At 40.9% G+C, this 13,141-nt stretch overlaps 1 protein-coding gene, 1 long non-coding RNA gene and 1 pseudogene across 7 annotated transcripts in view; 2 read left to right on the forward strand and 1 right to left on the reverse strand.

Moving 5' to 3' along the window:
• Nucleotides 1-13,141, forward strand: part of LRRK2 (leucine rich repeat kinase 2) — a 266,308-nt gene that overhangs the window by 176,429 nt on the left and 76,738 nt on the right. For all 6 annotated transcript variants that reach the window (XR_015061544.1, XR_015061545.1, XR_015061546.1 and 3 more), the window contains 2 exons: nucleotides 1,455-1,640; nucleotides 1,857-1,997. Coding sequence is in view for 3 of the 6 variants with exons in the window: in XM_085894632.1 (XP_085750758.1) it covers nucleotides 1,455-1,640; nucleotides 1,857-1,997 (327 nt within the window). In the remaining 3 variants the exon portion in view is untranslated. The remainder of the gene's footprint in view (nucleotides 1-1,454; nucleotides 1,641-1,856; nucleotides 1,998-13,141) is intronic.
• LOC147019859 (signal recognition particle RNA) lies at nucleotides 4,087-4,227 on the reverse strand (annotated as a pseudogene).
• LOC147019860 (uncharacterized) lies at nucleotides 8,779-12,160 on the forward strand. Its single transcript, XR_015061547.1, has 2 exons — nucleotides 8,779-10,225; nucleotides 10,323-12,160. It is a non-coding gene; the product is annotated as an uncharacterized LOC147019860 (long non-coding RNA).

A 13,141-nucleotide genomic window follows, 5' to 3' on the forward strand; every position in this document is an offset into this window, starting at 1 on the left:
TGGCCTCCAAAGCCAGTCACCGACTGGGAATCCTTCGTCGTGCAAAGTCCTTCCTCCGCCCACCTGAGCTCCTGACCACATACAAAACTTTCATCCACAGCCTGATGGAGTACTGTTCTCCCCTCTGGGCTGGTGCTCCTGCCTCCCACCTTTCTAGGCTTCACGTTCTGGAAACCAAGGCATTTCGGATCATTGGCATCTCCCGCGATGAGGCTGAGTCTTTGGGCCTCTCACTCTCTCACCACAGGCAGGTCGATGGTCTTTCTGTCTTCTACCGTCTCCTCTCCGGTCTTGCCCCCCCCCCCCCCCACTGATCTGCGATTTGTCCCCACCACATTTCCGCAGGGTGCTTAAGGTCCGCCAACAACCCCCTTCTGGTAAAACTACCAAAATCACGAATCACTGCTCACCTTCACTCTTTCATTCCTCTTTTCCCCACCTTTGGAATAAACTCCCTCACTCTGTTCAATCCCATTCTTCCCTCCAGGCCTTAAAAACAGCTGTTCACCACCCCCTCTTATCGTCCCCCATCCAAATTCTCGATATTTTCTTCCCCCATTAATCCACCCCAAGCCCACCTCCTTGAAATTCCCTGCTTTCCTTCCTGAAAGTCCCTGTAATGTCGATCTTGTATACCCCGTGTTTCTCACCCCATCTCTCTCCCTTCCACAGATCTAATGTCTCTGTTCCCCACTGTTTTGTCTTTCCCACTCCTGCCCGTCTTGTCTCATGCCCCCTTGCTGTGCGCTATGTGTTGGCTCTCATACGAGCCTCGACAAGGTATACAAAAAAATTTAAAAATTTAAAATTAGTTATGCCAAGACTGCTTCCGGCTCGAAAGATTGCAAATGTATCAGATATAAATGCCTCACCCTGTTTAAGTGATTCTTCACCATTGAGAAACGAGGCCAAAATCGATGTGCAGTATAGCATGATATCTCAAAAAGTTGTGTATGGATTGTGACCAAACTTGGTGGATGAGTTGGTGAGATGACAAAAACAAGCTGATTAGATTTTTGTTCAGGTCAGCAGATACGGCCTGTCAGTGGGATACAAAATGTAAACTGTTCAGCCTGGCGGAGGGATGCACTATACCGAGTGCTGCTCTAGTTTTATAATGTTATGGGGAATGTTTTACCTGTCAAAATATAACACTGTTTACCTTTTGTTCAGGTATCAACTGGTGGGACAATGACTTTGTGACCCATTCAGATCATCTTAAATTAATTGTTTTGGCGAAAAAGTCAATCCACTTTTAACAATGAAATTGCACTCACAACTATCTCAACCGCTACGACGCAACCTACTGTGGCATTTTAGTCTTGGCTTTAAAAATGAATTGCAGCACCCTCGTATGTTGCCACCTGTCAATCATTGGTATTATTTCTGAGTATTGTGATTACAATTGATTAAACATCAGTGAATAATTACTCAGTGTGGTCCTGTTCATTCAGGTATTCAGATACTTGGACAGATGGTAGACCATGTTGATGAATTGGTTGAGGACTGTTTTAATGGTCTACTGAACCCTGAGGATGCTGTTGGTCGGCCAAGCCTTCTACAGAAGTGGGCTTTGTGGCCGACCCTTCCTGAGCCACGCCTGGTGCTCCTGAAAGAGCTGCAAGAGGCGATAGATGGAGGTGCGGTGGTGGAGTGAACACCACATTTTATACTTTTACTTTTTTGGGGGGAGATTTCAAATGTGAATATGTTCACTTGTTTGTGGAACGAAGGAAAATAATTGCGTGATAATTGTCTAATAACAAAAGGTTTGCCTTGAGAGTTATGACTGCAAGTATTCTAGAAGTGAAATGATCTGCATTGGTCATCACCCTATCCCTGTACCATGACCACAGGAGAAGAGGTCTGGACCGCTGGTGACCAGTCCATCCCAATTTCCACACTAGTTCCAGACCTGCTTCTCAGAGACCTCCCAGACTCTCTACAAATGAAAAAGCATCACCTGCAGCTGACATGTTCACCTCAGTTCCTGCTCGGTATGATATATATATATATATATATATATATTTTTTTTTTTGGTCTACACTCTTCCACTTTCTGTTACTTGATCTCAACTAGTCACTGGGTTTCTCTTGCTAACAAAATTTTTTTAGCCACAATCTTTTAGTTTCCTTACAAGTGAAATTTTTTATTTGTTTATCCAAACATTTATTCTGTATTATTGAAACTCATTTCAAAGACCAGACTCGGTGTCATGTGGTTAGAGCGTCTGTATCGAGTCGATGAGGTTGGTGGTTCGATTCTGATTCTGGCTGAGTCATACCAAGGACTTTAAAAATTGTGCGTGTTGCTCAGTCATAGAAAATTTAAGGAAAGAAAAACTTATCCACAATGTATGCAAATTTCAATGGTCATGGAATTTGTTGTATGAATTGCTCTATCTACCAGAAATAACCTGCGTGAGACTTTGATGTTACTTCTTAACTATCATCAGAAAACATTCACAAAAGCATATGATAGGGTTGCCCACACAACCGGCCTGTCCCTAAAGGGGCCATCTGCAGATTACATTCTACATCGTCTGACATCTTGCTCTGCTTGCCAAGCTCTCTGCCTGTGGCATTCAAGGCTGCCTTCATTCCTGGATTTCTGACTTCCTCCACTCGTGCCGTCAACATGTTACTATCAATGGAATCATCTCATCCCCTCTTCCAGTGGAAGCTGGAGTTCCCCACTGCAGTGTATTTGACCCAATGTTGTTCCTCATCAATACAACACAAAAAAAATCCACAAAAAAAAAATCATGTTGGGATCGAGTTCCAAAAAAACAACCAAGCAAGGTTGGAAGGAATGACACCACAATCCTTTTATGGATCGCCATCATGATATCTTTACACATACACACACACACACACACACACACACACACACACACACACACACACACACACACACACACACACACACACACACACACACGATGGTGGTGAGGGGGGGGGCATGACTTGCTTCCTCCCTCTCGCTTGGGACAGAGAGCCACGTCAAATACATCCGTTTCGAAGGCAGTGAAGACTGAGCAGAAAACGGCAGCTTCGATGAGACGAGATGCACATCAGGCCCCCGGTATCATGCCGTTCTACCAGCGTTTGTGCTTGGCCTGGCCCAGCAGCTTGGTAGGACTTTGGTGACCTTGTGCTGCTGGGAAGTTAGGCCAGAGTTTTGGCGAATTCCCTCTTGCAAAGTTCCGACTGTTGAGGACGAGGGAGACTGAGGTTTGTGGGCTCGAGGACAATGCCGAATACAACGGCTTCGATGGGAGTGAGAACTGAGCCGGGGATGGCAGCTTTGGTGAAGCAGAGAACCGCGCATGCACCACTCAGAGTCGTGCGGATTGTTTGCTGTGTCACTCATCACTGATCTTGAATTGACGCGATGCTGGTCTTACAAACGAATGTTTCAATTCCGGCAAATCGCAGTTTTACCCTGTCACTCCAGAAGAATCGTCCAACATATTTGACTATTTCCATGGACAGGCACTGTAAGAGAGTCTATTGAACTTCCAGGCCTGAACATCAGCCATAACCTCACATTATTTACAATCATTACTATGGCACATCATCATGTTCTCTAAAATTATTATGGTTCCCAGGGGGAGGTGTTAAGTGTTTAGTCTTGGTGTCCTGCTTGTTGGGGAAAAAAACGTTTGTTTTCATTGTGAGGCAGAATTTTAATTGCTACCATTGACTAATATTACGAGTTGACTATACTGGGAACCATCAGCGATCTCTAATCACAGCCCTAAAGTTCTCACTCAGTGAGGGATCAGGGCAACCTTATCTGCTCACTTCCCAACTTTGTTCATGTGGGCCAAACCCAAAACAAAAATGTTTCTAATAACAGAGCAGAAGATATTAGGTAGTCTGTAGGTTTATGGAAGTGACAAGAAGGCAATTTGTGTTCTGCAGTGTTCAAGTACATAATTTAATTGAAACTGTTCGTCTTTCGGCTGCTCCCGTAAGGGGTCGCCACAGCGGATCATCCGTTATGATCCGCATACTGATTTGGCACGTTTTACGCCGGATGCCCTTCCTGACGCAACCCTGGTCGCCTCTTATGACACAGGGATAAGGATTGGGTTTCGCCATGATTCCGGGCTGCACTACTCCCTCTCATAGCGCGGCCCAGTGCAGAGCACCCGTCCTAAAGCGATCCTCCAACCCAAGCCTCCGAGTAGCCGGATTACAGGCGCACGCCACTACGCCCGGTATCATAATTTAATTGAAACTAGGACAGGTAAATTCAAAGTAGACCGTCCCCATGCCAAATAAATAAAAAACAATCCTCCAGCACGCGACATCACTGAGGCACCTTCGGCGCCCGGCGATGCTGCCTTGCAGCACATGGCATCGGAATTGGGAGGGAGCGGTGTCCAATATTTGATTGATTAATTGCAAAGTTAACATAAATAAATAATAATCGTAAAATAATTAATTTCTCAATCAATTGCCGAATAGCATACCTTAATCACTACTTGTTTCACCCGAATCTGCAACTTTTTGAAAATTAAGTTATTAATCGATTAATCAATAAATCAAAAATACTCTTTATAGCCAAACCACTTGGTCACTGTAATGTCAAAATATCAGCTTCCAAGCTCAAAAGGTGCCTGAGATATTGGCAGGATGAGAAATAAATAAATAAATAATAAAGTAATATAATTATTACTTGATAAATAAAGAAATATTTCATTAATTTAAAAAAAAACAAAAAACTTTTTTGCCAAAGCACATCTTCACTTTTGTCCCCAAACTTCAGCTTCCTCGCTCAAAGGATGGCTGATATATCATCCGCACAAGCAAGAAAGAAAATAATTAATTGATTAATCAATCAAAATACCCTTTATAGCCAATCACTTGGTCACTGTCATGTCCAAATCTCAGCCTCCGAGCTCAAAATATGTTTGAGATATTGCCAGGAGAAGAAATAAAATAAATAGGTAATTAATAAATCGACAATAATTAGGCAATTCAATTAATTGATTAACAAAGAATATGAAATAACCTTTTTTTGCCAAAGCAAATCTTCACTTTTGTCCCCAAATTTCAGCTTCCAAGTTCAAAGGATGGCTGAGATATCACCCGGATAAACAAACAAGAAAACAAACAAATGGAGTAAAAATCAAGTGCTCTCTTCCTTTGGCACCTGGCGATGACGTCATGCATCGCCTGGATATGGAATTGGGAAGGAGTGGTGCACAATAAAATAAACACGTTTTAAAGGCTGTAGATAAAAACCTTTTTTTCGGAAGTTTACCATCGTTGATGAGAAAGACTCTGCCCAGAAGGAAAGGGAGAACGTCCTGCAGAGGGGTCGAGACAAGAGAGTCACCAGGAGAGGCCACGTGAGTCGACACCAGGGAGTCCACCAGTTGATAACTGTGTACAAGAGAGGCTCGTGCACGAGAGTCCACCAGGACAGCGCTAAGAGTGAGGCTCGTGTGGAAAGGAGGACGGAGACGTCGCTTAGAGGAGAAGCCTCGTGGAGAATCGACCAAAGCTAGGAGGGCCTCGAGGAAAAAGGACAAAGGGGACCATGTGGCCAAGTTGAAGGCCTACCCATCACTGGCCCTGCTCATTACTGGTTCTCGTCTCCCTCTTGGTCTTGAAAGTGGACACCATTGTGTCGAACTGCGTCCACGTCAGTGCATCAGAAAGAAAAGGGAAGTCTTGCCTGCATTATTGTTGTTGTGAAAAGTGATAGCTGTGGTGCTTCGTGGGTTATGATTTGAGCTTTTATTTCTCCATTCTATGTAAGTTTTCATATCCCATTCTCCATTTTTGTATCTTTTTGACTCGTTTGGTTTGTTCCGTCTTGTCGACCCTTTTGTCTGTGATTTTCATTATAAATATAAATCCTTTAAAAGGTAAGAGCATGTTTCAGCCATCTGCTTTCCGTGTGGATTTGCCATCGTTTCAGCTCATTTGGATGACCTTGGGGAATGGTAAAGATAAAGTATAATTGAACGCAGTGCCTTAAAAGACCACTTGGACCATCTCTTGGGCCAAAAGGTCCGGCTCTGGGTCATTCCACATTAACGGATACTTAGATGCGACAATATGTTAAATTTGTTTTGTGTCCTTTATGATGTCCCTAAAACCAGTGAGTTTCCTGTTTACAATGATTTTCAATATTGTTTTATTGCCAGACAGGCAGACATGAAAATGAAAAATCACTCTTGGATTGACAACTTGGGGAAACGGGACGGCACTCCGTAGAGAACATACCTCTGCCAAGCTGAACAGCTTACATTTTGTATACCACTGACAGGTCGGATCTGAATCCGGTCCTTAACCAAAATCGAATCAGCTTGTTCTTGTCACCTATCCAACTCTTCCACCTCGTTTTGTCACAAGTCATCCACAACTTTTAGAGATAACATGCTGCACATAGTTTTTAGCCCCATCTCTCAATGTTGAAGAATCAGTAAAAATTAAATAACCCTCGTATCCTGATCTACATTCGGATCTTCACCAAAATTGAACCAGTTCTTCCTTGTGGCCCTCCCAACCTGTCCACCAAGTTTTGTGTAAATCCATCCATAACCTTTTGATATATTGTGCTATATATCGTTTTTGACCCTATCTCTCAATGGTGAAGAATCACGTAAAACAATTCTCGAATCCGGATCCGGATCTTCACCAAAATATAGCCTTGCCATCCTTGGCCGATCACCTCCACACACACACACAAAAAAACATTCAAAACGATTGCTTGAAAACTGTGGCCAAAAATCGTGTGACAAGCAAACAGACAGACAGACAAACACTCCAGACCAACATGCTTGGCAAAAAACATTTTTCAAATTTTTTCGCCAAGTAACATTACCTTACTCCTCTGTGTACATGCACGCTCGGAACAAGATTTCATACAATTTGCCAAATTCAGAGCCAAATTACTGCTAAACTGCAGGTTCGTGTTCTGCAGTGTTCATAATATAAAATTAAATTGAAATGAAGTTGTTCCTCCATCATTGACTGACATCTATAGACAGACAGACAGACAGACAGACAGACAGACAGACAGACAGACAGACAGACAGACAGACAGACAGACAAGGTATACCAATTGCTTCACCTTGCTTTTCACTTCGCGTGCGGGGTAAAAATCATACAATGCACTCTACATGAGCTCTTTGCTTTATAACGAGAACACCTTATTTATTGTTGCCTTGTAGTTTATCGACTTACAATTGTGCAAATGTTGTTCCAAATGTCGCGTACCACTCCCCTCTGTTCAGTTAAGTTCTTCATCTACCATTTGATGTTCTTGGTTCAATTCTATACACGTCCATGAAATGATGTAGGCCTGGACTTTTGTGCAATTAGAGCCATGGTTGTGTTCCTTCAGCCTTCCCCATTAAAATTTGCTCTCATCACATTTGCTCGATGCTTGGGGTGATTTTTCTTGAAGGAAAAAGAAGCTCTGCCCAATGAGTCACGTGCTTGAGGGAATGGAAAGATTGATACGAATCTGTTTATGGTAATTGTCAGCACTCTGGTGTCCATCCGTTTTATGGAAATCACAGATGCCGTTGGATGAGAGATAGCCAGACTTGTGTTGCGGTCCTTCACCAAGTTTTCTTGTAGGTGTTTGCTCAACTATCCAAGGTTTGATTCATCTCAAAGCAGCGCACATCTCTGTCTTTGAGCATCTCATTGCATAACAAAGCCCATTTCAACCACTTGGCTTGGCTATCTTTCTCAGCAGTGGTTTTCAAGCGGTTTCACATCAACCGATGCCACTTTGTGCTGACGTGCGTTTTTGCTGTTTTCAAACACTCTTCTGTAAGCTGAGCACAAATGCACACCAATGCATGGGCCATGCCACATGAAAGGGGTACCAACAAGGCCGATTACAACCTCTGCCCAAAAAGAATGTGTTCCATCTGTGATCGTTTCAATAGTCAAACTAGTGAATTCTGTGGAGGCATTCCGAAAAACAATTTCCTCTGCTTCTAAAACATTATTCTTGGGGAAGCGAATTCATTTACTTAATTTCCGACATGACCAGTTCTGGTCTACTTGTATAAAAAGGTGGTTTCCTCCAAAAACACTTCATCTGCGGGCAAAATACATTTGCAAAACGATTTGTATACAAGTAGTGTACAATATAAAGTGCCAATGTAATCACCACGTCATAAAAACCAGCCTACCCTGCAGACGCTGCCAAATCCTGGCAGTGGAGCGAGAGAAAAGCGTGATTGTGTGCACGCAAGTTGCAACCAAATTCCATCGATAAAGTTCACGAAAAAGTTCACCGACAAGACGCTTCAACATGCAAAATGAGATCGACTTTCATTGCTCAACATGACAAATCGGCTGCCTTGGTACTCGTACAGTAACAGATAACCCAAAGTGCAACTTGCTGCATCCATGCTACACCCACAGTGGAATAAAACTATGATTTGAAATCCCAGCTGATGTCAAGAGGAATGCAGACAAAGGTGTGTGTGTGTGTGTGTGTGTGTGTGTGTGTGTGTGTGTGTGTGTGTGTGTGTGTGTGTGTGTGCGTGTGTGTGTGTGTGTGTGTGTGTGTGTGTCCACTCCATTACTTTGAGATTTTCTGGGCTGAAAGGTTCGAAATGTCGACGAAGAACCGAGTCCAGCTAATGATCCAGAAAGTCAATCGTTTAGAAATCATCAAAGGTCATACTTTAGACATGTAACTGTTATGAGCTTTGCTATATGTACAAAGTTTTGGATGTTGTACAATCACTAAAATTGATAGCAGCGTTTAATTATTGATCCGATGTATCAGGAGTAGGGTAAGAATACTGATTCTGGCTCACTTTTCCCCATGTAAATGAATGGGGGATTTTCAGCGATTTATATTTTTTTTCCCTAAAAATAAATCCCCTTTTTATCCCAAGGTATATTTATTTGTCTCCCCTTTTAACTTGGAGGTTGAACCTCATTGAATTGAACACCTGGGGGTTGAACAGCTCACTCATTGAACCTATAAAGATTTGTTCATTCTCAAATTCCTTCAATAGTTTAATTTTCTTTGCACAATAATCCCCATCTAAAATATTGACAAACAAAACATTTGAATCTTTATATTTTTTAAGATACCCCTTTTGTGCCATTACGAAATGATAAACTTCTCTTAATGCTCTTGTTTGACCACCTCCTGAGCCACAGGTTATTTTTTGTTAAGCCCCGCCCACTTTTCTTTAAGCCCCGCCCACTTTTGTTAAGCCCCGCCCACTTTTCATAAGGTAATTTTTCTAAGCCACGCCCACTTTTCCTAAGCTCCGCCCACTTTTGCTAAGCTCCGCCCACTTTTCATAAGGTATTTTTCCTAAGCCACGCCCACTTTCCTAAGCTCCGCCCACTTTTGCTAAGCTCCGCCCACTTTTCATAAGGTATTTTTTTCTAAGCCACGCCCACTTTTCCTAAGCCCCACCCACTTTTGCTAAGCTCCGCCCACTTTTCATAAGGTATTTTTTCTAAGCCACGCCCACTTTTCCTAAGCCCCGCCCACTTTTGCTAAGCTCCGCCCACTTTTCATGAGGTATTTTTTCTAAGCCCCGCCCACTTTTCCTAAGCCCCGCCCACTTTTGCTAAGCTCCGCCCACTTTTCATAAGGTATTTTTTCTAAGCCACGCCCACTTTTCCTAAGCTCCGCCTACTTTTGCTAAGCCCCGCCCACTCTTACATCATTTCCAGTTCATCTCTGACTCACAAAGAAATCACTAGAAAATTACAGGATGTTATGGTTTTGAAAAATTTCCCAATGAAGGCTTGCCTAGGCTTGCCCAGGGAATTTCCAAAGGAAACCACACCCACCAGTCTTTCTCTATAAAAGCTTCAAACCCAGGCTCCATTTTAAACATTTGTTCTTGCTGGCAATGGTGTTCTGTGTGCTTGTCTCAAACTCTCTGTCTTCTATGGAACTAAACCTTCAAGTTGATGAACTGGATTCAAACCTCTTATCTATTGAGGTAAGATTTTTTATTTTCCTATTTTCAAACTTTGATTGAAGCATACTCATTTAATAATTAAATAACTTAATTAATACATTATTATTTTCTCTCACAGGAAATTGTATCTGAAAATACTGCTTTTGCTACAACTTGGGGGAAATTGTTGGCTTGGTTGAAGACCTTGAGTGGGATGACTTTGGTGTTCCTTGGAACTCTCTGTCTTCTATGGAACTAAACCTTCAAGTTGATGAACTGGATTCAAACCTCTTATCTATTGAGGTAAGATTTTTTATTTTCCTATTTTCAAACTTTGATTGAAGCATACTCATTTAATAATTAAATAACTTAATTAATACATTATTATTTTCTCTCACAGGAAATTGTGTCTGAAATACGAAATGAAAATACTGCTTTTGCTACAACTTGGGGGGAAATTGTTGGCTTGGTTGAAGACCTTATGAGCGACCAAGACCCACAGAACGAGTTCGTCCTTGATGACCCAACCAAAGAGTTATACCTTGGAGACCAGCAAAATCCTGAAAAAGAGTTTTACAGCAATAGTACTCATTGTGAGTTATCAAGACAATACCCACTGAACAAGTTATACCTTGATGAGCCAGAATACAAGTTTTACCTTGGAGACTCACAAATTTTGAAAAAATCAAGAAATGAGTTCTGCCTTGATGGTTTAAATAACTACCTTGGAGACTCAGGAAAAGGGTTCTGCCAAGATGGTTCTAAATATGGGTCCTACCTTGGAGACTCACAAATTTTGAAAAATTCAGTAAATGAGTTATCCTTAAGAGACTTTGTAAGTTGGTTTTACTTTGAATACTTGAAATGTGGGTTCTGGATTGATAACTCACAATGTGATACATATCTTGGAAACTCAACGGGAATGTGGTTATACCTTGAAGACTTGGAAAGTTGGGTTTATGTTGGACACTTGAAACTTTTTTGGGGCTTTTATTTATTTATTTATTTATTTATTATTATTATTATTTTATTTATTTATATTTTGGAGACTTTTGGAGTTGCTATCACTCTTTGGGATCTAAACCTATCGATGTAGTTCTTTGTCGGATGGTGCTTGATGGGAGCAAGATCAAGAAAGTTCTGGGAAGAAAGTGCAGGCTTACTCCCCCTTTCTACGTCATCAAACCTGAAAGCCTTAAAAGACAGAATTGGAAGAAGAGAAAAAAAAACGTAAAAATATATATATATAGGTGGAAATCTCATTTTGAAAAAGACATTGTGTTGGGCGAGGATTGAGTTGGGGTTGAGATTTTGAATGTGAGGGTTGGGGTTGAGATTTTGAATGTGAGGGTTGGGACACACACACATACACATCAACAAACAAAGAAAGTTAAGCCTTGACTATTCAGTTGAGGATTCTGTGTTTGGGGTTCACAGATCTAAGAACGTCCCCCTTGACACACATTATATACTGTTATACACCTCGGACTTGGCCCTCGAGTGTCCACAACGGTGTATAGTAGGAGGGAGTGAAGCGCCAACCTATTGCTCCCATTGCACACACACACACAAACAAAAGTTAAGCCTTGACTATTCAGTTGAGGATTCTGTGTTTGGGGTTCACAGATCTAAGAACGTCCCCTTGACACACATTATATACTGTTATACACCTCGGACTTGGCCCTCGAAAGTGTCCACAACGGTGTATAGTAGGAGGGAGTGAAGCGCCAACCTATTGCTCCCATTGCACACACACACACAAACAAAAGTTAAGCCTTGACTATTCAGTTGAGGATTCTGTGTTTGGGGTTCACAGATCTAAGAACGTCCCCCTTGACACACATTATATACTGTAATACACCTCGGACTTGTCCCTCTAGTGTCCACAAAGGTGTATTATATGCTTAGTTTTGTCTTTTGTAATTCCTGTGAATAAAATGAACCTAAAATCTCTTCCCCTTCCAAATCATATATTTTATAAGTCCAAGGAACTGTATCTATTACATCAACAATTTTAAAAAGTTCTTTCGTCCATCGTTCAGTAAAACCCTTTTCAAAATGAGATTTCCACCTATATATTCTTACGATATCACCAACTTTGAACTTAGGTTTTCTGACATTAATCTCTTTTTCATATTTTAATTTTGTAAATGTTTCTGATGGCTTCATATTCGTTGACGTGTGAATCGTGTCATTATACTTATCCACAATATCCTGAATAAAAGATAACCATTGTTGTGAACCGAGTTGTGTGAATTTTTTATATAGTCTCTCTTTTAAGGTACGATTAAAACGTTCAACAACAACTGCCTTCCCTTCATTAAAGGTACTGTATAATGTAATACTGTTATTTTTTAAAAAATTCATAAATGTCTTGTTATAAAACTCTCTACCCTCATCAGTCCACAATTTCTTAGGTTTTCTCTTACTTTTATTAAATATCTGTTGAAAAGCTAACATAAGAGTATTACCTGTTTTGTTTTTTAAAGGGACAACCCACGCATATCTACTCCTCAAATCAATAACGGTTAAAGCATACTTGTACCCCTTATCATTATTGAGTTCAATCAAATCAGCAGACCAGATATAATCAACTTCCTTGGAATAAACTTTCCTTCTCTGAAACTTTGTGAATATTGGTTTATGTAATTCATCAGCTAATTGCTCTTCAGTCTTAATGGCATCATTAGAGCCTATAAGTTTTTTGAATTTCCAAGTCCAAGTTTCAATTTAGCACTAATCATCTTCTTCACGATGAACCTATCAACTTTTTCTCTCAAGGTTGGATTTTGTATCAGAGACAAATTATATAACATTTCTCTATCGGCTTCATGCTTTTCTTCCAACGTTGTGGTATTCCCATAATCAATATCGTGTCTCATGCACACTTCATCAACTCTATTGATTGGTTTACTCCAGGATTTAGGATTGTCTGCCTCATCTAATCTTTTATCCAAGTTTGTGCCTGGACCACAGAAAGAATACCCTGGAAGATGTAATTCACCTGGTATTCCAGTAGTTGTAAATTTACTTCCTGATAAAAACTTTTGTATATCTCCTGCGAGTTTGTGTTTGGAGATAAATTGATTTTTTTTGAACCACACACCGAACGTATACCTTTTTGTATAACCCTGTTATTTTTACTTTTAATATATGAAATATTTTTAGTATTAGTTTTCTTTTACATTTGAGACAATAACTCATTTATTTATGAGAAAA

This window comes from Eptatretus burgeri, chromosome 9 (assembly GCF_056783735.1).
Source record: "Eptatretus burgeri isolate ZD-2024b chromosome 9, Ebu_testis_v1, whole genome shotgun sequence".
In the NCBI taxonomy this organism is placed as follows: Eukaryota; Metazoa; Chordata; class Myxini; order Myxiniformes; family Myxinidae; genus Eptatretus; species Eptatretus burgeri.